This window comes from Antechinus flavipes, chromosome 1, assembly GCF_016432865.1.
Source record: "Antechinus flavipes isolate AdamAnt ecotype Samford, QLD, Australia chromosome 1, AdamAnt_v2, whole genome shotgun sequence".
NCBI lineage: Eukaryota > Metazoa > Chordata > Mammalia > Dasyuromorphia > Dasyuridae > Antechinus > Antechinus flavipes.
The window spans coordinates 165810555-165836958 of record NC_067398.1 but is presented as its reverse complement, the minus strand read 5'-3'; the positions used below and the strand labels follow the sequence as shown (position 1 = coordinate 165836958).

The 26404-nt window shown below is 34.1% G+C and overlaps 1 protein-coding gene across 1 annotated transcript in view; it reads right to left on the bottom strand.

The window, feature by feature from the left end:
* Window positions 1-26404, bottom strand: part of MSH3 (mutS homolog 3) — a 216325-nt gene that overhangs the window by 138065 nt on the left and 51856 nt on the right. The window contains exons 9-10 of the mRNA XM_051992813.1: window positions 9093-9202; window positions 8016-8130 (exon numbers count right to left, since the gene is read on the bottom strand). Of these exons, the coding sequence (XP_051848773.1) occupies window positions 8016-8130; window positions 9093-9202 (225 nt within the window). The remainder of the gene's footprint in view (window positions 1-8015; window positions 8131-9092; window positions 9203-26404) is intronic.

Genomic DNA, 26404 nt, shown 5'->3' with positions numbered 1-26404 from the left:
TAATCATCCATTTCACTTAGGTTATCAAATTTATTGGCATAAAGTTGGGCAAAGTAGCCCCTTATTATTTCTTTAATTTCCTCTTCATCAGTGGAAAGTTCTCCCTTTTCATTTTTAAGACTACTAATTTGATTTCCCTCTCTCCTTTTTCTAATCAGATTTACCAAAGGTTTATCAATTTTATTGGTTTTTTCATAAAACCAACTCTTATTTATTAGTTCAATTGTTCTTTTTTTTTACTTTCTATATTATTAATTTCTCCTTTTAATTTTAGAATTTCAAGTTTAGTAATTGATTGGGGGTTTTTAATTTGGTCTTTTTCTAGCTTTTTAAGTTGCAGGCCCAATTCATTGATCTTCTCTTTCTCTATTTTATTCAAGTAAGTCTCTAAGGATATAAAATTTCCCCTTATTACTGCTTTGGCTGCATCCCATAAATTTTGGTATGATGTCTCACCGTTGTCATTATCTTGAGTGAAATTAATTGTGTCTATAATTTGCTGTTTCACCCAATCATTCTTTAAGATGAGATTATTTAGTTTCCAATTACTTTTTGGTCTATTTACATCTAACTTTTTGTTGAATGTAGTTTTTATTGCATTGTGATCTGAAAAGAAAGCTTTTACTATTTCTGCCTTCCTGCATTTGATTTTGAGGTCTTTATGTCCTAATATATGGTCAATTTTTGTGTAGGTTCCATGAACTGCTGAGAAGAAAGTATACTCCTTTCTGTCACCATTCAGTTTTCTCCAGAGATCTATCATACCTAATTTTTCTAATATTCTATTTACCTCTTTAATTTCTTTCTTATTTGTTTTGTGATTTGATTTATCTAAATCTGAGAGTGCAAGATTGAGATCTCCCACTATTATAGTTTTGCTGTCTATTTCTTCTCGCAACTCTCTTAACTTCTCCTTTAGGAAGTTAGATGCTATACCACTTGGTGCATATATGTTTAATACTGATATTGCTTCATTGTCTATAGTACCCTTTATCAAGATATAGTTTCCTTCCTTATCTCTTTTAATTAGATCAATCTTTGCTTTTGCTTGATCCGAGAGAAGGATGGCTACCCCTGCTTTTTTGACTTCATCTGAAGCATAATAGATTCTGCTCCAGCCTTTTACCTTTATTCTGTATGTATCTCCCTGTTTTAAATGTGTTTCCTGTAAACAACAGATTGTAGGGTTCTGACTTTTTGATCCTAATCAATGAACTCTTAACAATTAACTCTTAATTTAACTTTAGCTTACAGAATAAACAGGATAAAACCTTTTCCATTACTTTTACTTCCTCTTTCTTAAATACCATAATTCTGAAATTTTAAATAAATACCAGAATGAGAAAGATCAAAAACATTCCTAACTATCAAGTTCAACAGTTGATTTCTCAACTCTAGAAAAACTGTTTTATCACTTTGGTCTTTCATGATAGATGTCAAAAATACCTGACAATTCTATCTGAGCAACTTTTCCAAAGAACAACAACCGGTTTTTTGTTTATTTGCTTTTTGGAGAGGCAATCAGGGTTAAGTGATTTGTCCAGGGTCACATAACTAGCAAAGTATTAAGTATCTGAAGTTGGATTTGAGCTTAAGGTGTTCCTGACTCCAGGGCCAGTGCTCTATCTGCACCACAAAGCTGCCCCAAAAATCAGTTCTAAATCTTTTGCTGGCCTTTCACCTCGACAATTAATTCGGTCTCTTAGGAAAGAGTTATTACCAAAGAGTCTTTCTCTAATCAAAACTTAATTATCCAGAGGACATTTAAACTGTTTCTCTTCCAAAATTCTATTCCCTATTAAAGATATATGAACTCAGCATCTTTAAGAGAGGCTATTGAAAGCAAGAACTACATAGTAATATGAATTCATACTAAATAAATAAACAAATAGATGAACAGATAAGTAAATAAAGAGAATTATTTTTCTTTCTTAGGTGAAGCACTATCAGCTAGCTTAGTAAGAAAGAACTGATGCTTATATTACACTTTAAAAGAATACTGGAATGCTAAGAAGCAGAAAGAAAATGTTCATTATAGGCATGAGAGGTAGCTTGTGTGTGTAAGGAACAGCAACAAGATCAGTTTGTTTAGACTGATATATGCATAAAGGAAAGTAATGTATAATAGAACTAAAAGTTTGAATTCATGTTGTAAAGGGTTTTAAATGACAAATATTTATTTGATCTTATAAGTAATAAGGAGCCACTGGAGTTTAGTTAGAGGAAAGTGACGTAGTCCAACCTGCATTTTTAGGATATTACTTTAGTAATTATGTAAAGATTGAAATGGAGGAGAGAGACTGAGACTGCAAGAAAATTAATTAGGAGACTATTGCAATAGTCCAGGAGAAATGTTATTAAAAAAAAAAAAAAGGTTATGTGAGTGGAAAGGAAAAGATAGCTATGAGAGATATAGCAGAGGTAGAATCAACACATTAATAGGCTATAAGGGCTATGCTTTAAATAGCTTCAGGGAGATCATGGCTAAGACTTCAATATCTAAAAATCCATTTATGATTTAAGTCCAGAAAGTTAGCTATGCTGTTATGTAGGTTGGAATCTGATGTTAAGGAACATAAAACTTTTATTTGATGTCAGTAAATTCACACAGAAAAAAAAAATTATTCATAGGTTCAAATAGCTCTCAGATACATTCAATTAGATTAGAAAAACAAATAACTACTGGAATAATCACATCACCATAGGCAAAAGAATCTTGACTGTTATCTCTATAAACAAAGGGTAGTTCATTGGTCTTCTTTAGCTTTCAAATTTTCAAACTTCCAGAATTTCTCTGGAAACTTCCCTAAGTTATCTAGAAGATAAATAATGATTTGAAAGAAATTGGTTAAAAATATTGATTAGTTCAATGACCCACCGAAATTCCAAAGGACTCATGATGAAAAAATATATTATCCACCCTCAAATAGAAACTGATGGGCTTAAAGTAAAGTACATTTTTTTCCTCTTTCTTTTTCCTCCTTTTTTTGGGTGGGGGAAGGAACATAGTTAAACATGGAAATAGGTATTACATGACTTCACATGTGTAATGAGTATTTTTTTTTTAACCTTCTCAATGAGTGGGGGGAGAGACTGAAATGAGGGAAAATAAACAAATAAATAGAAAGAGCACATACTTGAGAAGGATACACTGCTCATAGGGCACAAGAAGATTTCTAGACCACTGACAAATGCTCTTATTGACGCACAGTGAGGAAAAAGGGGAAAGTCATCTTATATAAACAAATAAATACTCTACATTGCTCACTATTTAAACCTGAAGATAATATCATCTTGTGATATTCTAGATGATTCAAGAGTTATATAGGCAAATACATATATTATATACAATACATATATAAGTATCCTTATTGCCAGAATTCTTAAATTTTTATTAGCAACTTTCTTCATAATTTTCTAGTATTATTAATCACTGAGTTTTTTTGCCTGTATTATCTATACTTCAAAATGTTATCTATACTTCCATAGAAACTACACAATTTTCTCAGTAATCAAGTACCATGGTTATTTATATTAATACTTCCAGTAAAAACAAATACCATAAAGATAATCTGACAAAAGATATGGTATTAAAAAATCATTATCAAGACAATAACAGAGGTAATGCTTTCTCCTCCTACTGGACATAGAAGATAAAGTATTTAGCAATTCATAGTCCTTCTTCCCAATATTGGTCACATTCTGATGACATCAGGAACTATAAACTTCTCCCTGATTAAAAATGGTATCATACAACCTGCTCACTGACATACCAGTATAAGCTCATTGACCTGAAATAACCAAGTAACAAAATTATCTACCCATATGGAGGAAGACAATAAATTTTATGTACTTCAAAATGAATGGCATAAATAATGGATGACTATATTATGATCTTCTATATGAAATTTTTCTTGGATAGAAATCTTATAAAGAGACCTTTAAAATATTTTACTGGCATTTTAAACATTCTTCACAGTCTGGAATAGAAAAAAAGACTACAAGATTATCAAGAGTAAATCTTCTTACTGAGATCTTATCAAAGAAATTGAAGTTTGTAAAAAGAAATTTACTGTTATTATATTTATGCTGATAAATTTAAATATATTATGTACTTTATTATATTTATCATGAATAAAAATAAAATATCTATTAATATTACAATTCTAAAAGCCATGTCAATAACATTCCTCTAATTATTCAGACAAAAAGGACATTAAAAATTCTTATCATTTTAATTTTGATTTCACTAAATTAAAAAGGTTTTGCACAAACAAAGCCAATGTAGCCAAGATTAGAATGGAAACAGAAAGCTAGGGAAAAAATTTTATGACAGAGTTTCTAATAAAGGTTCACTTCTAAAATATATAGAAAACTGACTCAAACTTATAATATAAATCATACCCCAATTGATAAATGGTCAAAGGATATGAACAGATGATTTTCAGATGAAGAAATTAAAGCCAATTGTAGTTGTATGAAAAAAATGCTCTAATCACTATTGATTAAAGAAACGTAAATTAAGGTAACTCTGATGTATCACCTCATAACTCTCAGATTGGCTAAGATGACAGAAAAAAAATAATGATAAATATTGGAGAGGGTGTGGGAAAATTAAAACATTAAGGCATTTCTGGTGGAATTGTGAAATGATCCAACCATTCTGGAGAGCAATTTGAAACTATGCCCAAAGGAGCTATCAAACTGTGCATATCATTTGATCCAGTAATCTCTCTATTGGGTCTATATTCTAAAGAGATCATAAAAGATGGGAAAGGATCCACATGTACAAAAATGTTTCCAGCAGCTCTTGTTGTAGTGGCAAGAAACTGGAAATTAAGTGGATGTCCCTCAGTTAGGGAATGACTGAATAAGATATTGAAGATAATGAAATATTATTGTTCTATAAGAAATTATGAGGAGGCTGATTTCAGAAAGACTTGGAAAGATTTACATGAACTGATGCTGAGTAAATTTTTCACTACCTTTTCTAATGCTTAATTTTTCACACACATGCAAATAATAATATAATAAGAAGTTTCAGAAAAGGAATATCATTTATTTTATATGCTGCTTATCACTGCTTCTATAAGTAAAACTCTATTTTCTTAGAGTAAAAAAATCTAGTCTAAAGTCAATTCATTCTGGAAAACCTAAAGGGAATATCTATGACATGGATTTTCAAAAGTATTTTAACTGTATTATGCTTCTTTTTACCCTCTTAAGGTACAGAATTAAGAGAGTAATCTTTTGAAAGAGTTAATTGATGGTGAATTGATTCAACCATTCTGGAGAGCTTCAAAGCTGTGCATATCCTTTGATCCAACAATGCCACTATTAAATCTTTATCCCAAAGAGATCATAAAAACTTTTTATAACATCTTTTTATGTGGCAAAGAATTGAAAATTGAGGGGCTGCTCATAGATTAGGAAATGGCTTTACAAATTGTTCTAATGCAATTTTATTTTTATATAAGAAATAGTAAGCAGGAAGATTTCAGAAAAATTCAGTAAGACATAAATGAATTGATGCTGAGTGAAGTGAGCAGAAGCAAAGAGAACACTGTGCACAGTAACAATGTTGTGCAAAGATTAATTTTGATAGATTTAGTTCTTCTCAGCAACACAATGATCTATGACAGTTCCAAAAGACTCATGATGGAAAATGTTAGCTAAATCCAAAGAAAAAACTATGGAATATGAATGCAGATGAAAGCATACTGTTTTTACTTTTTTTTCCTTTCTCATGGTTTTTCGCTTTTGTTCTGATTCTTCTTTCATGACATGACTAATGTGGAAATATGTTTAATGATTGTACGTGTATAACCTATATCGAATTGCTTGCCTTCTTGGGGGAGGGATAAGAGGAGCAAAGGAGAGAGAAAAAAAACTGGAAATCAAAATCTTAAAAAAAGTATATATTGAAAACTATCTTGGGACAGCTAGGTGGCGCAGTGGACTGCGCACCAGCCTTGAAGTCAGGCAGACCCGAGTTCAAATGTGATCTTAGATACTTAACACTTCCTAGCTGTGTGACTCTGGGCAAGTCACTTAATCCCAATTGCCTCACCAAAAATATATATATATATACTATTAAGTGTGTGTGTGTGTTGGGGGGTGGAGGGGGGGGAGGGGGGGAGGGAGAAAGGAATAAGTTAACTGAGCCCAGAGAGGTACCCAAAAAACAAAATTCCATGTTCATCCATTCTGGAATTTACCTCAAACAACTATGAAAAGCAAAAAGAGTTTTGCTATGATGCTATGGAAGACCCCTTATTAACACAACTGGCAAATGAATATGTCTTAGGCCTGAGGAAGAAAAAGGAACCAAAGATAACACTGAGGTTATGAACCCAGATGACTGCAAGAACAGTGGCACCATCAACAAAGTTAAGGCTCTTTAGGAGGGTAGGTTTGGGGGGGAAATGGGGTCTATGTTCTGGATATACTGAGTTTGAGATATCTACAGAATATACAACTGGAAATGTCCAGTAGGTAATCAGTAATGCAGACCAAAACTCAAGAAATAGTCATATGGATTGGGGAGATAACAAGCATATGTGGAGGCAGTAAGGAGGGAACTAGTAAATAGGAAAAGAATGAAGATTACATATGGGGGCAAGAGGGAGAATTATAGAGACAATCTGTCAGAAGAGCAGAGAAAGGGATAAAAAGACAAAAAATATGAATAAAACAAATTTTTTAAAATAATAGTTCATGGCAATTTAAATTAAATACATTTCCTTTTAGAACAAAAAATGGTGCCACCATTCTTGCAGTAAAAAATTTAAATAAGATGTGATCCGTGTTCTTAAGTATATGTAGGACTATCATGCAGGAAATGGATTAGATTTATTTACCTGATCTCAAAGAAAAGCAACAGAAGTCAAATCTAAATTTCCCTTTCTTCTGCTTGATATCAGGAAAAACCTTTTAACAAAGCCATCCAGAAAAGGGAATAGAGAGGCAGTGAGGAGGTCTTCAAGTAGAAGCTAGATTATCACTATCCCTTTCACCATTAACAGGAAAATCCATTCCCTGTATTACTAGTCCAGCAACCGTAAGACAGGGAAAAGCATCTCTATCTCTTATACTCTAATACCTACTATCCTCCAAACCTTTTTAAAGCTATCTTTAAGAAAACTTTTTCCTCTTAATACAAGTCTGCACTTATGGGTCTATGTTTCTCCTTCAAAATTCCTTCTCAAACTGGGGAAGAAGTTAATCAAATCAGAATCGCAGGAATTCCTAGGATCAAGGACAAGAAAAGATAGTGATGGTGCTGGGGTTAAAAGTGAGAAAAGGATAGCAATTCCATGTTTTGTTTTTTTCCAAGTCCCAGATACTGCATTGATAGTTTCTTTGCATAAGAATTATCAGTTACCATAATTAGCTACTTTTAATCATTAGATGACATTCACATTTCCCAAATTAATCCAAAAGAAAAGGCAGTAAAGATGCTTGGCTGAGGCTGGGAGGAGGAGGGGAAGGGAGGAATTTGCAAAATCAATCACTCATAAAAACCTGTCAAATTAATTGCCCTTTATTGAAGATCTTTATGATAAAATTTTGAAACAAGAATAATTAGGATAGAAAACATTCACAAGCAAAGTTTTTAATGCCTCTCAACCATGTTATCCCTAGTTCTGTTCTCAACTAAATAATGTAACAGAAAGACCACTAGATTAAAATTCAGAAGCCTCAGTTTCTTTGTCTATTAAATTAACACATTAATCTCTTAAGACCCATTTCAGTTCCAAATCCTCACATTCTACAATTGGCTTCAATATAAACTACAAAGCAATGACTATGATTTGCATGGATATTTCCACCTGAGGCTAATGGTTATACTATTAAAGCAAAAATAAAGAATTCTCCTTAGGAAGAAAGTACTTTAAAACAAAATAAGAAGTGAACTTTTAGGGGAACAAAAATTTCTACATATAATTTTAAAGTAAAATTATCAAACTTATTCCTCTTTTAAAAATAATTTTAGAATTAAAAAAATAACTTACCTAGGATTGTGGAGCATTTTCTCTAAATTAAATTCTTTGAGGTATCGAATAACTGCTGCCAAAGAGCAAATCACAGGCTTATCCAAATTTAATATTCCAGAAAAACTCTGGGAAGCTAAAGGGAGTGAGGGGGAGAAAGATTATTTCCTTCCATCAAAAACTATTATCTGTCGCAACTAAAAAACATGTCATTTATTAGATGTCATTTATTTTATAATCACTTGAGTTATAAATAATTTTTAAATCTTCTAAAAAGTCTTTTGCAAATCAATAACAGCTATCTTGAAAACTTCAACTCCAATTTCAAGTTTTTATGCATGTCAATAACAATCATCATTTTAACGATCCCAGATTCCTCTCAATCTACATCACAATTTAGACTGAGATTTAGATTGGTATTGAATCTATCAAAAACTGGTATTAAAACCTATCAAGCCCTTTCATGTAATGAGGTAAGTGAGAAAGAAACCAAAGGTCATATAGAAAATCAATATTGATTCCAGAAATACATTTCAAGATTTCTGAATCAAAATTAATGGTTTAATCATCAGAGTATGCTGCCTCTCTATCAAGGTGAAAAAGCTTAGTAGTGTCTTTTGCCAGTTATTATACATTCAAATATTTTGCAATAGCCATATTATCAAAAGTAGGTGCAAGTACTAAAACTTTCCCAAAATGGCAAAAATGTCATGTTTTAGCTGAATAAAAGTTTTGTGAAAAAATTAATGAATGAATGATAGTCTAACTACTCTACATTCAGATGATCTAAATTGTCTTGAACCATGTAGAGATACAAGTGATTGACGATGTCTTCTTCAGAGAGAGGCAAAAAAGCTGATAACATATAGACCATCTATTTCTACAAGAATCTGTCGCCCCAAATAGTAGACAATTATGAATACATATATTATTAAGTGATAACAATAGGGTAGGAAGCCCTTGTAATGAAATTAACTAATTTGGGACTTCTATATAATTTTTATTTATTATAGACTGAAAAATAAGCAATTAGGTTTTTATTCATATCCTAACTCAACAAAATACTAGAATTTTGCTTAGAAAAAATAAAACCTGTACCTTTGATATCAAGTACTTCTGCATAAAACTCAGTGATTTGCTGGAAAGCATAACTGTATTCAAAATAAAGGTTATCCATCCGTTCTACTCGAATTCTGTCATCCTGTACACTGAAAGAATTAAATGACAATTTTAATCATGAGTTGTTTTCTTAGCTAATCTGATTAACTAGAAACAGAGACAATCTCTTGTCATCTTGAATTATCTGCTTTCAGATGCTTCCCTCCAAAATAACTCTGATCCTTCACACCAACCTATAGTTTAAGAAAAATCAAATCAAAACTATATATAAATAAATAATAAGTTATATTATCATTGTAAGAGCTTCTTTATGAAGGTCATCTTCTCAGGATTCCTATAAAATGGCCTTAGACAAATCTAAAATAAAATAATAACAATAATAATTAGTAATTGCTATTATTATTCCACCTGACATACCATAAGTACTTTCTAATTTCTTTATGAAAAAAATTAACTCTGATTAAAACCATTTTAAAATAGAAAGCATTTATACTTCTTTGTGTACCATATACAGAAACAATAATTAAAATTCATAGCCAATTTCCACTTATATGCTTTTAAATGTTCTATAAACAGAACAAATTTAATATGAAGTGATTATTCTGGGGCATGGACTTCTTATTTTCATTACTAGAAATTAAATCCTTGTCTGAGTAGCATTTTGAAAAACCATTCCTACCACACTTCTCAATCAGAAAGAATTAATACTTCGATCAAGTTAAACTCATACTTTGGTGATCCCTTAATTTCTAATCAGAATTTTCTGAGTGCAAATCACCTGAAAAGAGCAAAGGTCAACACCATCTTTGATTTCTGGCCTCTAAATAGAGAATTTATAAAGTCAGCTCTAGTAAGTTATCTTATTTATTCTGATCAATATCTACTGTAATTCAGATAGACACATTATCATTCTAGACATTGGCATTAAAATTGATTATTGTCCCTTTTCACAACTAGACACTGAAACACAACTCATTATTTTTGTTCATAAATGAAAAATGAGATAAAATAGATAACAGAATTTGTGCTTGGCATTAAAATATCTCTTGTATTTTGATAGTTCAAGCAGGGAAGTACAGCAGAGCTATTGTCTCTTAGTCCTAGACATGATTCTATTACTATAAGACTAACATTCACAAAATACATGTTATTTCAGTTGATCCTCACAACAACCCTGTGAGGTAGGTGCTATTATTTACTCCCATTTTACAGTCAAGAAAACTGAAGCAAAGAGAAATTAAGTGAATTACCTTATTTACCCACCTAATAAGTGTCTAAGAAAGGATTCAAACTCAGGTCTTCCTAACTCTAGTCTGGTATTACAAACACTGCCAAATTATGCTGTTTCTTTTTACCCTAGTAACACTGTCCTCCATCATCACAGGACTCTGGAAGATAGGGAATTCAATCACTTGACATTTCTGTACCTGTATGGTACCTCTTAGATTCCTAATCCTTACAACTGTCTTTAGGAGGAGAGGCTTCTGATTATTTTCTCTCCCTAGAATCTTGTCTCCATCCAGTTCACTCCTATTTTTAACCTTTTCCTTGCCTTCCATTCTGTCCTTTTGAATCCAATTTGAACATTAATAAATTCTCCTTCATCTCAGATTTCTTATTCTTACATCAATAGAAATCTGACTTTCTCCTGAAGATATCACATCTCTGACCACACTTTTCAAGTACTGGTTTCTTCTTCTTTTACTCCTAGTCCACCCACAACATTAAAAGCAAACTGGTCCAGGAGGGGAATTAGGTATTGCTTCTTACTCCTTTGCCCTTAATGACACTATTACTCAGCAATCTCACTTTTAGATTTATTTTGTCTATATCACTCAGTTCAGCACCTTGTAGCTATACTCTTATAACCTCTACATCTCTTGGCCTCCCACTTAACAATTTTTTCAAATCCCAAGAACTGTATCTTTAGTCTATGATATGGCTTAAATGTCACCAGATATAATTGCACTACTTGCTTGATTCTGAATTCTGAAATTCATCTTTATGATAATAATCACCTGTTCTTTCCCATTTCCCACTCTGCCTTGTCCCTCCTAAACCTATTATTAATCTTCATAATCATCTCCAGTCCCCTCCATCCTTCTCTACTTCCTATGCTAGTCTCTCAAGCATGTTTTGGCCTCACATTCCTCCCTTTATAGAGTTGGCCCTACAATTTACCAATTCTGTCCTTTTCTTCCTTGTCCTTCTACTCTTAGTGTTCTACAAATCCTCAATTCTGGATGACCTTCAATATCTACCGTCTATGTTCATAATCCCATGCTATGCAGACTGCATACTACTGGATAATACAAATACATGCTATTTGATCTAAAGTGGGTTCTCACTGTTACAGAGAAATTCTTTTATTTTTTTATTGATTAGATCTCTATTCCATATTATTGTTCTGTAAGGAATGACCAGCAGGATAAATACAGAGAGGACTGGCGAGACTTACATGAACTGATGCTGAGTGAAATGAGCAGAACCAGGAGATCATTATATACCTCAACAACGATACTGTTTGAGGATGTATTCTGATGGAAGTGGATCTCTTCGATAAAGAGAGCCTTAATTGATCAAAGATGGACAAAAGCAGCTACACCCAGAGAAAGAACACTGGGAAATGAATATAAACTGCTTGCATTTTTGTTTTTCTTCCCGGGTTATTTATACCTTCTGAATTCAATTCTCCCTGTACAACAAGAAAACTGTCCGGTTCTGCACAAATATATTGTATCCAGGATATACTGTAACCTATTCAACATGTAAAGGACTGCTTGCCATCTGGGGGAAGGGGTGGAGGGAGGGAGGGGAAAAATCGGAACAGAAATGAATGCAAGGGATAATGCTGTAAAAAAAATTACCCTGGCATGCGTTCTATCAATAAAAAGATATTAAAATTAAAAAAAAAAAAAAAAGATCTCTATTCCAACTCCATCAACAGGTCCAAATCTCTTCTCTTCAAGCAATCTACCCAAATCCCAGCTATCTTTATTCTTTTAATAAATGTACTCTCTTTCACTTTACTTAGAAAACCAAAGCCATTCATCATAAGCTTAACTGTCTACTCTGCAAAAAGTCCTTTCCTGCTGTCCTTTAATCTTTGAGGAACAGGTTTATTTTCTCCTTACCGCCGTCTCTCCTACAAAACTCATGTCCTATGGAAGCTTGCCCATTAATCATTCATTTCCTTATCTTTAACCTATTAGGCACACCTCACCCTTAGAAACTTTCATTTGACCCCACCACTCTCTCACGTTACTATTCTGTATTTCTCCACCCATTCACTGTCAAACCATTAGAAAAATCACCTACAATTTATTTCTTCATCACCTCCATTTATCAACATCTTTTCATACTGGCTTCTATCTTCATCACTAACCTTGAAACTGCTGTTTCCAAAGTTACCAATAATCAGGTAAGAAATCTTTCTTGACTTTTTTGCACCTTCAGATCTTGCTAACTGACCACATGCTCCACCTGGATACTCTGCTCTTGGCTTCCATGAGGCTATCCTGGCATCTCCTATCTATTTGGCTGCTTCTTCTTAATCTTTTTTGATATATTATTATCCATATATATTGACCCATTAATGTTGGTGTCCCTCAAAGTTCTATGCTTAGCATTCTACTCTTCTGTCTACACTTCTTCTCTTAATGATCTTGTTTCCCCAGGTCAAATATCATCTTGAAAATAATTTCCAAATTCATAAAATAAGGCCTAAAATCTTAATCTGTGGTACCATAATATTAGTTACCCAATAGTCAACCCTTTAAATAACTCATAGAGGCCTCCAATTTAATATATACAAAATGAAACCCATCATTTTATCCCTCCACCTAACATTTAAATAATCTACTCTACAACAAACACAATGTCTATTGCAGGTATGATCAGCTTCCAGAGGCCTATATTCACAAATTCAGAGTAAGCCTTGATTCTCTCTTTCCTTGTATCCCCAAACCTTCCTTCACCTTTCATATCCAATTAGTTTCTATGTCTTTAGATACTACCTCCATAACATCTCCTGCATTCATCCCCTTCTCTCCACTCACACAAATGCTATACCCTAGTTCAGGCCTTCATTTTGATTCAATCAATCAATAAACTTTTAAGCAGCATGAATATTATGCCAGGAACTATACTAGGTGCTAAAGAATACAAAGGTTAAAAAAAAATAAAGCAATTCTCATCCTCAAGGAACTTTCAATTCAAAATAAACATGAGGGAGGAAAGATGCTAACAATTTTGGGGATCAGGAAAGGTTTCACACAGAAAGTGATGTTTGAACTATTTTATCAATTGAAGGTATCCTGAACTACTTTAAGTTACCTTTTTGGAATCCCTTCTCTCTTCTCCCAATCCATTCTCCACACAGATGCCAAAACAATCTTCCCAAGGCACAGATCTGAATATGACACCCTCCTATTTGGAAACTTTCAGTGGCTAACCATTGCCTCTAAGATAAAAAGCAAATTCCTCAGCTTGGCATTTAGGATAAAAAGCAAATTTCTCAGCATGGTACTTAAGATTCTCCACAGACTGGTTCCAATAGATCTTTCTATATTCATTTCATACTATTCCTTATTCACATATTCAACTGGACCACTAAGTGTTCTCCAAAAGCCATGCCACCTCTTACACATCACTTTTATTTACTCAAGCCATCCTCTATTATTAGAATAAAATGAAATGAGCTCTTTCCTCTATTCTGACTCTCCAAATTCTTGTCTTCTCCAAGGCTTAATTTAGATGCCAAATGCTACAGGATCTGTTGTTGTTCCATTGTTTTTAGTCATGTCCAACTCTTAGTGGACATTTGCAGGGCAAAGATACTGGAGTGGTTTGCCATTTCCTTCTCCAGATCATTTTGCAAATGAGGAAACTGAGGTAAACAGGGCTAAGTGACTTGGCTACATTGTCTGAGGACAGATTTGAACTTACAAAGTATTTCTGACTGCAGGCTCAGCACTCTATCCAATGTGCCACTTAGCGGCCCTCCTATAGGAAAGCCCTTCCTTTTCCCTCCAATTTTTAATACTTTTTCTTCTACTTTCAATTATTTTCTATAACATGTACTGTGTATCTCCTACTCTGCAATCCAGACAAACTGGATTTATTTGTATTTCTCACTCAAGATATTCCAATTTCCATTTTTTGCACTGGCTGTCTTCCATGCCTGCAAAGCCTACTCTTGATTTACACTTTCCAGAGTTCCTTTCTGTAATATTCTTCTCTAAAATATAATGTTCTCTGGGAGCAGGTTTCTGGGGGGGCTTCTGGAGGCAGCCAATAATCACCACAAGTGCAGCTGGGAGTTTAAGTCTAAATCCTTTATTTTCTCTTTCAAATACTGTCTCCTTCCTTGGGCCCGGTTAGCTTTCTTAGAGACTTTTCTCTCTCCTTGGTTCCAAGAGCTCTTGCCGCTAATCCTTTGCCTCTGGCAACTTCTGTCTCTAGCTCCCTCCGAATGTCTCCAGCCAGCACAAAGGTGGAAGAAGGAATAACTTCGGAATGTCCTAGACTCAATCCTGGTTGAGGTTCCTAGCTTATATATGCTCTCTTAAATTTGTGAATCTTGTAGAACTCTAATAAGTATTAAGTACATTAGTGAACTAGAGAACTGTTAAGTACCATGCTAATTTAGATAACTGACTTAGCACCTTGTAAGAATCCTAACACCTTTCTTCCTTAAAGACATAGGTCAGGCACATCTGTGTGAAGTTTTTCATGATTTCACCAATTCCTATGGCTTTCTCTCTCAATCTACTTTTTGGGTATATATTTATTAACCTTATATTTATGCTGTATATGTAACATTCTATTATATTGTATATATTTTCATAAAAGCTATTCCAAAACAGTGCAATTTTAAGCCAAAGTAATATCATTAAAGTTCAATTTTCAGCATTTAATATATAGTTTAAAATTACCAAACTTTCTTAGGCACCTATAGGTATTTTTTGTCTCTCCCATTAGAAAGTAAGCTTACTGCAAGTGGAAATGGTTTCCATCCTTTGTTTTGTACTGTTCCTAGCACACCCAGTACATAATAGGAGATAATTAAAAATTTTTGATTGATTAATGTTATATTTCTCACTGCCACTAGAAGAAGGCAAAATCCTTGAGGACATACGCCAAAGACTGGCTCCCTCAGTAAAACTTAAAAAGAGTGACTGCATCTTCTTTCTCTCTATTCCTTTTCTTTGGAACAGGCAGTATAACAGAAAAAGGCGGCTATATATATTAAGCCTTGAATATCAGGGAAGCTAAGTGGTATGGAGGATAGTACATGGGTCTTGAAGTCAGGAGGACCTAAGTTCAAATAAGACTTCAGACTCTTAGCTGTGTAACTTATTAGCTTGTGTGGCAAGTCACAAAGGGAAGAGAAGAAGGATCTCAACTAGATTAAAAAAAGAGTGAGGAAAGGTGACTCTATAAGCTCTTCCCCACTATTTCTAAGTTAGCTACTAGGATCCAAATCTGTTTAGCTCCTCCCTCTTAAGAGCTGGAAGAAAGTAATAAGAACATTCAAATTAGTCCACTTATCCAATATCTCTATTGACTACTAGTAGATACTTGGACCATGAAGCTTCTTGTAGCTTCCCATACTACTTAACAATCTAGCTGTCTGACCTCCTGCATATTTGTACCAGCATTCTTCACACTCTTAGCCCGTTGCCAAATTAATCTACATATCCTTTCACACCTTACAATCCAGCCTAGTTGTTGGAACCCATATTTTTCTTGTATACATACCTACTATCCCTTTTTTCAATGTCCAAGCACAAACTCTCTACTTTCCCTTGTCACTACTTAAATATGTAATATCTTCACTTATCATGGGAAGCATCTTGAAGATCTTCTATATATTTGTACCTGAAAAAACTTAGCACAGCATTTGGCATATAGCATGTACTTTATAATAAATACTTTTTTATTTATTCATTATTTGTTGATCTAGTATTTAGCACAATGGCTTACACATAGTGAGCACTTAAATAAATGTTTGCTGAATTAAAAATATCCTCCAAATAGCTAGCATGCAAACAAAAAAGTAAATAAAAAAAAAAAAAAATCCGGGACAGCACCACAGCAAGCATTTATTTAGTCCAGGGGAGTAGCAGGGCCAAATGTGGGCTTTCAAACAGACAACAATAAGGCATCAGATAAAATCAAAACAGATTGACATTAGTGATAAATAATAATGTTAGTACATGATGTTAAGCTCTAACAATAAGAACCATCAGAGAGAAGACAAAATAATTACATAAGACAGAAAAGAGAAAAGCACCCCAGTTTTGGGATATTTGTCAAGAGGACAAATACCAACATCTCACTTGCTAACATTTATATAGTGCTTTAGGAATTGCAAGGGACAAAGAGGTGCTACAGTGAATAGTGCTAGGCCAGAAACAGGAAATGGCTGTTGAGATCCATTCCAATTCTCTGGTTCTGTGAAAGTTTCAAAAGGCTTGAAAGAATAAGCTTCCCTTATTCAGAAAATTCATTTCTGGGGAATGCTTCATTATCCAACAATGCTAGCTGAATAGGGAATTGTTATACTATATTTGTAAAATGCAGAAATCTAAGAGGGGAAATTTTGTTATGATGAAAAGGTCAGGAGTGCTTTATGTCTTGACAGAGTAAATTTTGAAAAGCCTTAGTGGAAAGGGTAGGTTCCAGAAGTCTTTTCAATAATCTAGTAAAATAAATATTCCAAAACAAAGTAAAACTCCAACTGGTAAAAATACCGGATGCAAAAATCAAGCATTTTTTTTTTAATGACTGAAAAATTACTGCTGATATGATCAAATATTTCAGATCTTTTAGAGCAACAAACCTTCAAATTCATGGTTTTAACAATGGGATTTAAGGATTAGTTTGAGAGTAATCCAATTCAACCTAATTTCACAGGAAATTTACCTAAAAAAGAAAAACCTACCTAATTTATTCAATCTTCCAGATAATGTACCATGGAAGAAATTTAGCCCTATCAGAACCCTCAACTTTTTTTCTTATAGTGAACATTTTATTTATTTTCAAGATTTTACTAAGTAATTAGTGAGGGCCACCTAATGTTGGAGTACCTCAATTACACAACTAGTAGTTATGTTCACACAAGCAATAATCTGCATTGACATTTTATGTGTTGATGCTTCATAAACTAAATTAATTTTATAAAAGTAAACATAAATAACATTTTAAAGATTATATTCTATTTTGTATTAGCAAAATACCAAACAAATTTACTTTATAAGATAAAAGATATATTCAACCCCCATATAGCAGAAGTTATATCAATGTAATTCTTTCTAAATAACAAGTTACCAGGCATTTGAATTTAAGAATCAAAATTCTATCTTTAAATTGGAAATCAATTGCATGAAGACATTACCCCAAGCAGACAAATTATGCCAAGAAAATTTCTAATTGTAATGAAATCTCAATAATATCAGTCAAGTAGGTGAAAAAGGGAATTAGCATATCATTATGAGGAGATGATTTTAAGATATGTAACTGAGAAGGACACTCTCCAAGTCTCTCCCAGAAAACTTTAGAATCAATTTTAAGACATGGGAGACATTGGCACAAGACCAGACAGCATGGTATGCTCTCATCGGAAAAAGTGCTGTGTTCTGTGAGTAAAGCAGAGCTGAATTAACTCAAAAGAAATGCAAAATGTGCAAAATTAGAGAAGTTATCCCAAATGTTCTTAAGGACTATTTGTGCCTGACCTATGGGAGAGGCTTTCAAGCTCATATTGACCTGGCCAGCCACAGCTACACAATGTGGCTCAACTCTAACATTTTGTCATTTGGGTCCTCTTCAAGAACAAAGGACAAAACTCAACCAACCAACTAACATGTGATATACCACTCCCTACCACCCTGGAAAGTATATTTTTAAAGTGCAAGAGACTGGTTTTTGTGTCTGTTTCCCATAACCTCGCACAGTAGGTACATAATGGGCACTTAATAAATCTTTGCTAAATTAGTTATAAATGTAAGTTATTACTATTTTTCTCCTTTATTCCACTAGCTTTTAACTGGTATCCAGAGCATTTATCTATGATTTTGACTTTAGATAGATATTTTTAAAAATAAAGCATATATTAAGTGCTTATTAGATATACACATTCAGAATATGAGGTCACTGAACTTAGCGAGATGGTTTTATATTAAAAATATTTTATTGCATATTTATAGTGTGCAAGGTGCAAATAGCAAATAATGTTCACTGTGAAAGATGCCATGGATAGACAAAAATCATGAAGAAGTCAAGTTTTACCCTTCAAATCTTTATGGAGAAGAGAGAAGGAGGCTGACCTTAACAAGATAAGGTGAAATCTACCCTATTAGAGCACAGTGACTCAAATGTAGAGTCCAAAGATCCAGTGTAAGGGAAATAAGGATAAGCCAAAAGCAGAAAGCATAGTATACAGCTGGCCAAAAAGAATAACTATATAACCTGCTGACCAATTTATTTTCATCAAATGTTGTTATTAAACTTGCAAAGCATCATCCTGCAAAGGTTTGCAGAGTACTGCAGTGGCCTTATACTGTGCTTCCCCATGCAAATGTACCCATCCACTTTAGGGAGAGTTCCAAGTTTTTCAGTCAGTGCTGTAGGTGCTCTGTTGAGTTGCTGTGCGAGTAAAGGCTATACTTCTGGAAAACAATTCTCCACTCAACATGGGTATAATATGATGTAAGAGGAAAATGTGAAAAGATATTAAAAGAAGGGTTTTCTCCCATATGTAGCTTTCTATGTAACTGGGATAAGTCAGGTACTGAAAACATTATAAATCTTTCCACCAACTTTCTTTTCCTTTGAATTACCCTTAATACCTCAATCTCCAGAAAACCAATGAAGTTATTTAGCAACTCAAAAAACAATGACCTTACATGAGCTCCACAATGTTTTTAATACAAGTTCCTAAGAGAACACATGAGACAGCTGGGTTCCTCAATTACTGTTCTAATTAATGTTTTGTTTGATAAGCAGATAAGGATTTAGAAACCCATTAAATTTGATGAAAATGGACTTGTCAGTTTTCCAACTAATTCTTTTAGGCTTTCATGGAAGCCTTGCAAGAATGTTAAATTCACAGTTTTGCAATTTGTATATTAAACATTCACATACAAATGTTTTTCACAAATTGGTTAGAGTTATGAAACCTCATATCTGTTATTTCCCTGTAATTCTTAATTAAGGAGGTCTGTGTGGTAAATCTAAATCTACATATCTTTGAAATGAAAGTCTATTTAGTAACACTGGAGTTATAATGAACAATATCCTGCCAGCAATTTAATCCAACAAGATCTTAGCATTCCCTGCATTAAAAAAAAAAAAAAAAAAAAAAAAAAAAAAAAAAAAAAAGAAAGAAAAAAAAAGCCAACTGTTTGCAGGCCCAGTTTTGGCAGTCTGAGAAAAGAAATTCACAATTTGAAAATGTATCCTGAGAGTACAATTTCAGTCAAATAGACAAAGCCAATTGATACTCCTTATTTTTTGGTTGCTCTAGAGATCAAGATTAAAGCAAGGCAGTAAAAAAACTTGAGCTCTAAAACACTAAGAAAAATTACCTGACGTCTTTAATACTCCTGGAACTAAAGAGAGTTTAAAAACTTGACATCACATTTGGCATTACATAGACAACTGTCAGTGTGGGTAAAGTACCAAATTTAAAAGTCAAGAGATTCAAGTGGAAATCCCACATGAGACATATACAAACTGCAAGACTATATACATGGCACTTCCCCTCTGAGGCCTCAGTTTCTTCATCTGTAAAATGTGGATGACAATAGTTAGATATTAGAAAGGATAAGGATTGAGCAAAGTCTCACAAGAATGGCAATTAACAGATCACTAATGACTTTGGAAAGAGCTATTTCAGTTGGCTGAATAAGGCTGTAAACCAGATTGCAGAGATTTTAGAAGAAAGTGAGAAGAGATGAAAGAGAAGCTTCTTTTCCAAAGTGTTTAACTAAGAATAGAAGAAAAGATATGGGATAATAACTGATGAAGAGGCAGGATCAAGTCAGGAATTAAGAATGGAGGAAGACAACAGAGAAGGAGCCTGCATATTGGGAATGACTTATTGAATACTGAAGTGAGTACAGACCACTATTAAAGAAGATGGTAGGAGATGGTGTCAAAGGGTTGATTTTGACAAGGAAAAGGGCCAAATCTTAATCAGAGCCTGAAGAAGAAAGTTATGCATAGGGATAGTTTCAAAAGGAAATAAAATGGGGGAAAACTGAAAAGAGGTCTTTTCAGCAAATGATTATATACAGGAATGCATTGATCCTGAAGTAGGAAAAGTAGGGAACATTCAAGAAGAGAAAAGGACAGAAAAAGAGGAAGCTAAGGATCCAGAAAATAAACCTTTGGAGTGTAAAAAAAAATTTTTTTATTTATAGTTTTGCTAGGATAGGCTCTGGTAAACTTCAAACCTAAAGGGAACAAATTGACCCTGAGCAGAAATGCTATTATTGTCAGATATACGTGTGAATGCATTCAACTGCTTCACATAATTCACAGAGGTTTGGGAGTGTCTATTTCTTCTTTTTTTTTAATTGAAGCTTTTTATTTATAAAACACATGCATGGGTAACTTTTCAACATTGACCCTTGCAAAACCTTCTGTTCTAAATTTTCCCCTCCTTCTCCCCATCCCCTGCCCTAGATGGCAGGTAGTCCAATACATGCTAAATATGTTAAATATGTTAAATCCAATATACGTATACATATTTATACAGTTATCTTGCTACATAAGAAAAATTAGATCAAGAAGGAAGAAAAAAAAAGCTGAGAAAGAAAATAAAATGCAAGCAAACAATAATAGAGAGAATGAGAATGCTATATTGTGGTCCACAGAGTGTCTATTTCTTAAACATGGACCAAATTATAAAAAATTTAATTTCTTAAATTATTAAGCTTATTAATAACAAATCTTCATACGATATTACACTTGCTTTGTTTAGTGTCTAGCTGCTTTATATAAGGTCTTCCTTCTCCAGTCAGATTATGAAGGACTAGATTTAGATCTCCTACTGATTTTGTCTAAGCTAAGTATAAGGTCATACTCAGAATGTTTTGATATGACAGTGACAAAGAAAGCAAAATTCATGGAAGCCTTTTTATCACTGCAAGATAGGGCCAAAGGAGAAATAAGAAAAAGAATTGATGTGAAATGATCCAACCATTCTGGAGAATAATTGGGAACTATGCCCAAAGGGCTTTAAAACTATGCATACCATTTGATCCAGCTGTGTCTCTACTGGGCCTGTATCCCAAAGAGATCGAAAAAGAGGGAAAAGGATTTACATATGCAAAAATGTTTGTAACAGTCCTTTTTTTGTAGTGGAGAGATACTGGAAATTGAATGGATGTCCCTCAGTTAGGAGATGGCTGAATAAGTTATGGTATATGAATATAAAGAAATATTATTGTTCTGTAAAAAATGAGGAGCAGGCTGATATCAAAAAGCCCTGGAAAGACTTGCAGGAACTAATGCTGAGTGAAGTGAATAGAACAAAGAAAACATTGTACACAGCAACAAGATTATGTGATGATCAACTGTGAAGGTTCATCTCAATGATGAGATGAATCAAGGCAATTTCAATAAATTTGTGATAGAAAGTACCATCCTCATCCAGAAAGAGAATTACGGAGATTGAACCTTTTTTAATTGTTGTTGTTTGGTTGGTTAGATTTTTTTTTACCTTTCTTGTGTTTTTTCTCTTTTGACCTGATTTTTTTTTGTGCAGCACAATGAATGTGGAAATTATATTTAAAAGAACTATATATGTTTAGCCTATATCAGATTGCTTGCTGCCTTAGGGATGAGGTCTAGATTTGGGTACCTAAATGAAGTTAGGGTTTAGTTGAGGTCTAGTGGCAGGTTTGGAGTACAGGGAGTCAAACAGAGCTCCCCTGCAATCCCCTTGGATTCGGCACAAAGATACGGTGGTAAAAGAAGTCTAGTAGTAGCGCGAGTCCCCAATAAAGGCATTTATCGGCTTGAAGAGCTAGACTGATAAAAGAGGTTTATTATGGGGTTTGGAAGCAAGGTTAAAGCATTGTTAAGGAAATAGGAGAAGGTAGAGATAAGGAGGGCACTAGACAGAGGGTCCAGTGGACAGAGAGTCCTGACATGGCTAGCATGTTTGGGATCTCTGCAAAGAGGGGATCCCAGTGTGTCCCTTTTATAATGGGAGATTTAGCTAGAGGGGCCTGGGGTGTAGCCCCAAAGTTGGCTCAGATCCAGATAGGGGATGGGATAGGGGATGGGACAGGTCCAATCTTCTATTGGAATTCAAAGGGACCAGGATTTGTGAATCAAAAAGTAATTACATTAACTAGAGGGGGGTTAGGAATCACAAAGAAAAGAATCTTTCCTGCATTATTAGGAAGGCCATAAGGAGAGAAAAGGGAGAAAATATTGGAACACAAGATTTTGGAAAAGTGAATGTTGAAAACTATCTTTGCATGTATTTGGAAAAATAAAGTACTATTTTTTAAAAAGAAGAAGAAAAGGAACTGGGATCATCTAGTTTGGAGCAAACACTAAGGCCATTAATGGCCAATCAAAAATAAGGAAAGGGAAGGAAGGGAAGAAAAAAGTTTTATCCACCTTCCCCTAAAGAAAAAAAGAAAAGAAAGTAACGTGAAATGAAACAAGAATGACTTATCAATATGAAGGATTAGTTGACAATAAAGAATAATAATCTTTGAAATAAGTTTATTAAAATCTTACTGATTAATAAAAGTTTAGCTAGACACACACACACACTATAGATATAGATATAGATACACACACACACACACACACACACACACACACACACACACACACACACATTTAGCAGCATTTTTTTTTTCAGAGTAGCAAAGCCCTGGAAACAAAGTAGATACCTATCAACTGGGTAATAGCTTAAAAAAAAAAAAAAAAAAAAAAGCTGGATGGGAAAGTAACAAAGTAAGAAACAATGCACAGTATGAAATCAAAGATGCACAGGAAAACTTTGATCTCTTCTCCCCTACAACCTTCTCACTGAACATCCCTGCCTTCTGATGGCATCTTTCTGCCACCGATAAATACCTCCTTTTTTGCATGTATTTGTATACCCAGCACTTACCACAACTTTTAAAACTAATAACACTTGTTGACTTGTTGTTGACTAATATAAATTTGTTGACTTACACAAACTGAAAAAAAGTGAAACAGAATCAGGAAAGCAACATACACTATAACTACAACCATGTAAATGGAAAGCAGAACATGGAAAACAATATTACAAAATTACAAAGACTAAGGTGAACCCCAAAGCATAGGATGAGAAGATACTTCCACTCAATATCTTAATAGATAGTTGTGATGACCCGTGTATTTTAAAATCAGCCGGAGTCAGGAATTCAGGTTAAGGGAAAATCTTCAATCTTTATTCTTTTTGAGGTGAGAGGAATTAGCAATGTGAGCAGCTGCAACACGACTCCAGCTAGCAGTCTCTCTTTTCGCTTCTCTCTCCCGCTCTCTGCCTCTACCCACCAAAACTGTCATTTCCTATACAACACATCAGGACTTGCACAAAGAGTGGGTGGAGGCCATTCTTTCTCCAAGCATATATATATATATATATATATATATATATATATATATATATATATATATATATATATATATATATATTAATAGAATGTGGTCCAATTACTATTTAGCCTCACGTGCTTGGGACCTCAGTGCATCAACTCGAGCCTCAGCCCATTACAGATAGTGAATTATGGATATGGAATACTGCATAAGATGTTACAGTTTTTCAATATATTGCTAAGTTTTTCTCCTATATATTTTATCGTTTGTTATGAAATGTTTCTCTTGGTGTAGGAAAAAGGAAAGAGAAAACTATTAGAAAATTTAATTGATCAAAAAATATATAAATATTAAAACTTTGAAACTAAATAAGGTTTTTAATGAGACATTAATTAGTTAATATATGTATAGACAATGATATAGTTAATTTAAACTCAAATAAGTGATTTTACAATATCCCATATTAATTTATACTTCACAATGTTCTTCTGCAAATTACGGAAATCACGTGCATTTTTAGTATCAGGTTTCTATTTTTAATTCTGTGATCAAAGTGAATGCATTGAAGAAAAAGAATTGCATAGCATTTATTAAACTCCTACTACATATCCTTAGGCATTGTGCTAGGTTCGATATAATTTAAAATGTATTGTTTACATTTCAATTCAAAGTATTAGTTTATATTTTATTCGCTATTATCAAGATTTGATGAAAATATTATTTTAATATATTTTATATCAAAAACATAATGAATCTCCCCTGTAGATCACAATTTATTTTCTTAAGTGACAGCGCCACAAAATCATTATGTAACATTCATTTTTCCCTTGAGGAAAAATAGCAGTCACCATTCTTCCCTGAGCACTCTATAGTGTTACATAATTCTGAACGCTGAACATTAAGTCTTTCTCAAATAACTACATCATTTCTTTATATATGTTCACAAGCATTTTTAGTGATCTAACAGAACCAAACAGTAACACTCAAACATAGATTAGGTCCATTAGTAAACTCACGAATGCTTCATACTACCACAGATAGCTTTCTGAAATAATGTTGTAAGGTACTGCACCTTTTTTATGTAGACATTTCATCTGTCAAAAGGGGCACAATAGGGATATTTTATGTGAGATACTGAGAAAAGCAGCTTGAAGAGGAATAAACACTATGTGGGGAGAAACTGAAAAAAGATTAGCCTCTTAGATAAATGTCTTAAAACTACCTGAGAGAGAGCAGCTGTTTATCAGGAAAGATGCTACACTGAATGATGGTAGAAATAGTAGCTATGACTTGTTTCCTAGCAAGTAATGTGAATATGACTATTTTCAGGCCACTGAAGGATATTGCTGGGTCAACTAGGTGGAAGACCAGCCCTTAAATCAGGAGGACCTTTATTCAAATACCACCTCAGACATTTAACAGCTGTATGACCTTAGCCAGTCATTTTGATGCTGTTTGAGTGGTCTAGTTTCCTGGTGGTCTAGTGGTTAGTAGCTATAAGTGGCTATTAAGAATCCCCTTTAAATTGGCCGCAGGTTTTAGGAGTGAAAGAATTCACTCATTCCCAAATATTAGTTGCAAAATGAAAGTTTATTGTTAGACAGAAATCAGTTTACCAAGAGACTGACTTCTATAGTAGCAGATCTATGGAAAATGGAGTTTTGCACTGAGAATGCAGTTCTCAGTGGAGAGAAGGTCCTGACAGCAAAGGGAGCTGCCAAGGTCCATCTGCAAAAGACCTTTGTTGATGGAAGCTATTAAAGTGGGTGTCTTGGGTGTCTTGGTTGGGGCTGAGATAACCAGAGCAGATCAGAACCAGTGGAGGCTGGGGCAGCCCAATCTCCTATTGGAATTAACAGCACTTCAAAGGGATGCTTTTGACCAGGATTTGTAATTGAATCAAAGGCTCTGGCATCCTGGAAAGACAACTTGTCTTAAAGGGACCCCAAACTCTTCAATTTAACTCTGATACAGAAAGGAAGGAAGAGAAAAAGGAGGGAAAGAGGAATGAAAGGAGGAAGGCGGGAAGGAGGGAGGGAAGGAGGAAGAGAAGAAAAAAGGAAGGAAAGAAGAAAAGAAGAAAGGAGAAAGGAAGGGAGAAAGGAGGGAGGAAATGATGGGGATATGGTCCCTTTAAGATTCCTTTCTTTGTGATTCCCAACCCTCTCCCCCCCCCCCCAGTTAATGTAATTACCTTTTGATTCACAAATCCTAGTCCCTTTGAATTCCAATAGAAGATCTGGACCTGTCCCATCCCCTATCCGGATCTGAGCCAACTTTGGGGCTACACCCATAGGCCCCTCTAGCTAAATCTCCCATTATAAAAGGGACACGCTGGGAGCCCCTCTTTGCAGAGATCCCAAACATGCTAGCCATGTCAGGACTTTCTGTTCACTGGACCCTCTGTCCAGTGCCCTTCTAATCTCTACCTTCACCTACACTTTAACCTTGTTTCCAAACCCAATAATAAACCTCTTTTTATCAATCCAGCTTTTGGGGTCGATAAATGCTTTTACTGGGGACTTGCACCGCTACTAGACCTCGTTTACTGCCATCTCTTTGCACCGAATCCAATGGGGTTGCAGGAGAACTCCCATTTGACTCCCTGTACCCTGAACCTGCCTCTAGACCTCAATTAAACCCTAATTTCATTTAGGTACCCTATATCTAGACTTCATCAGAAGGAGTAA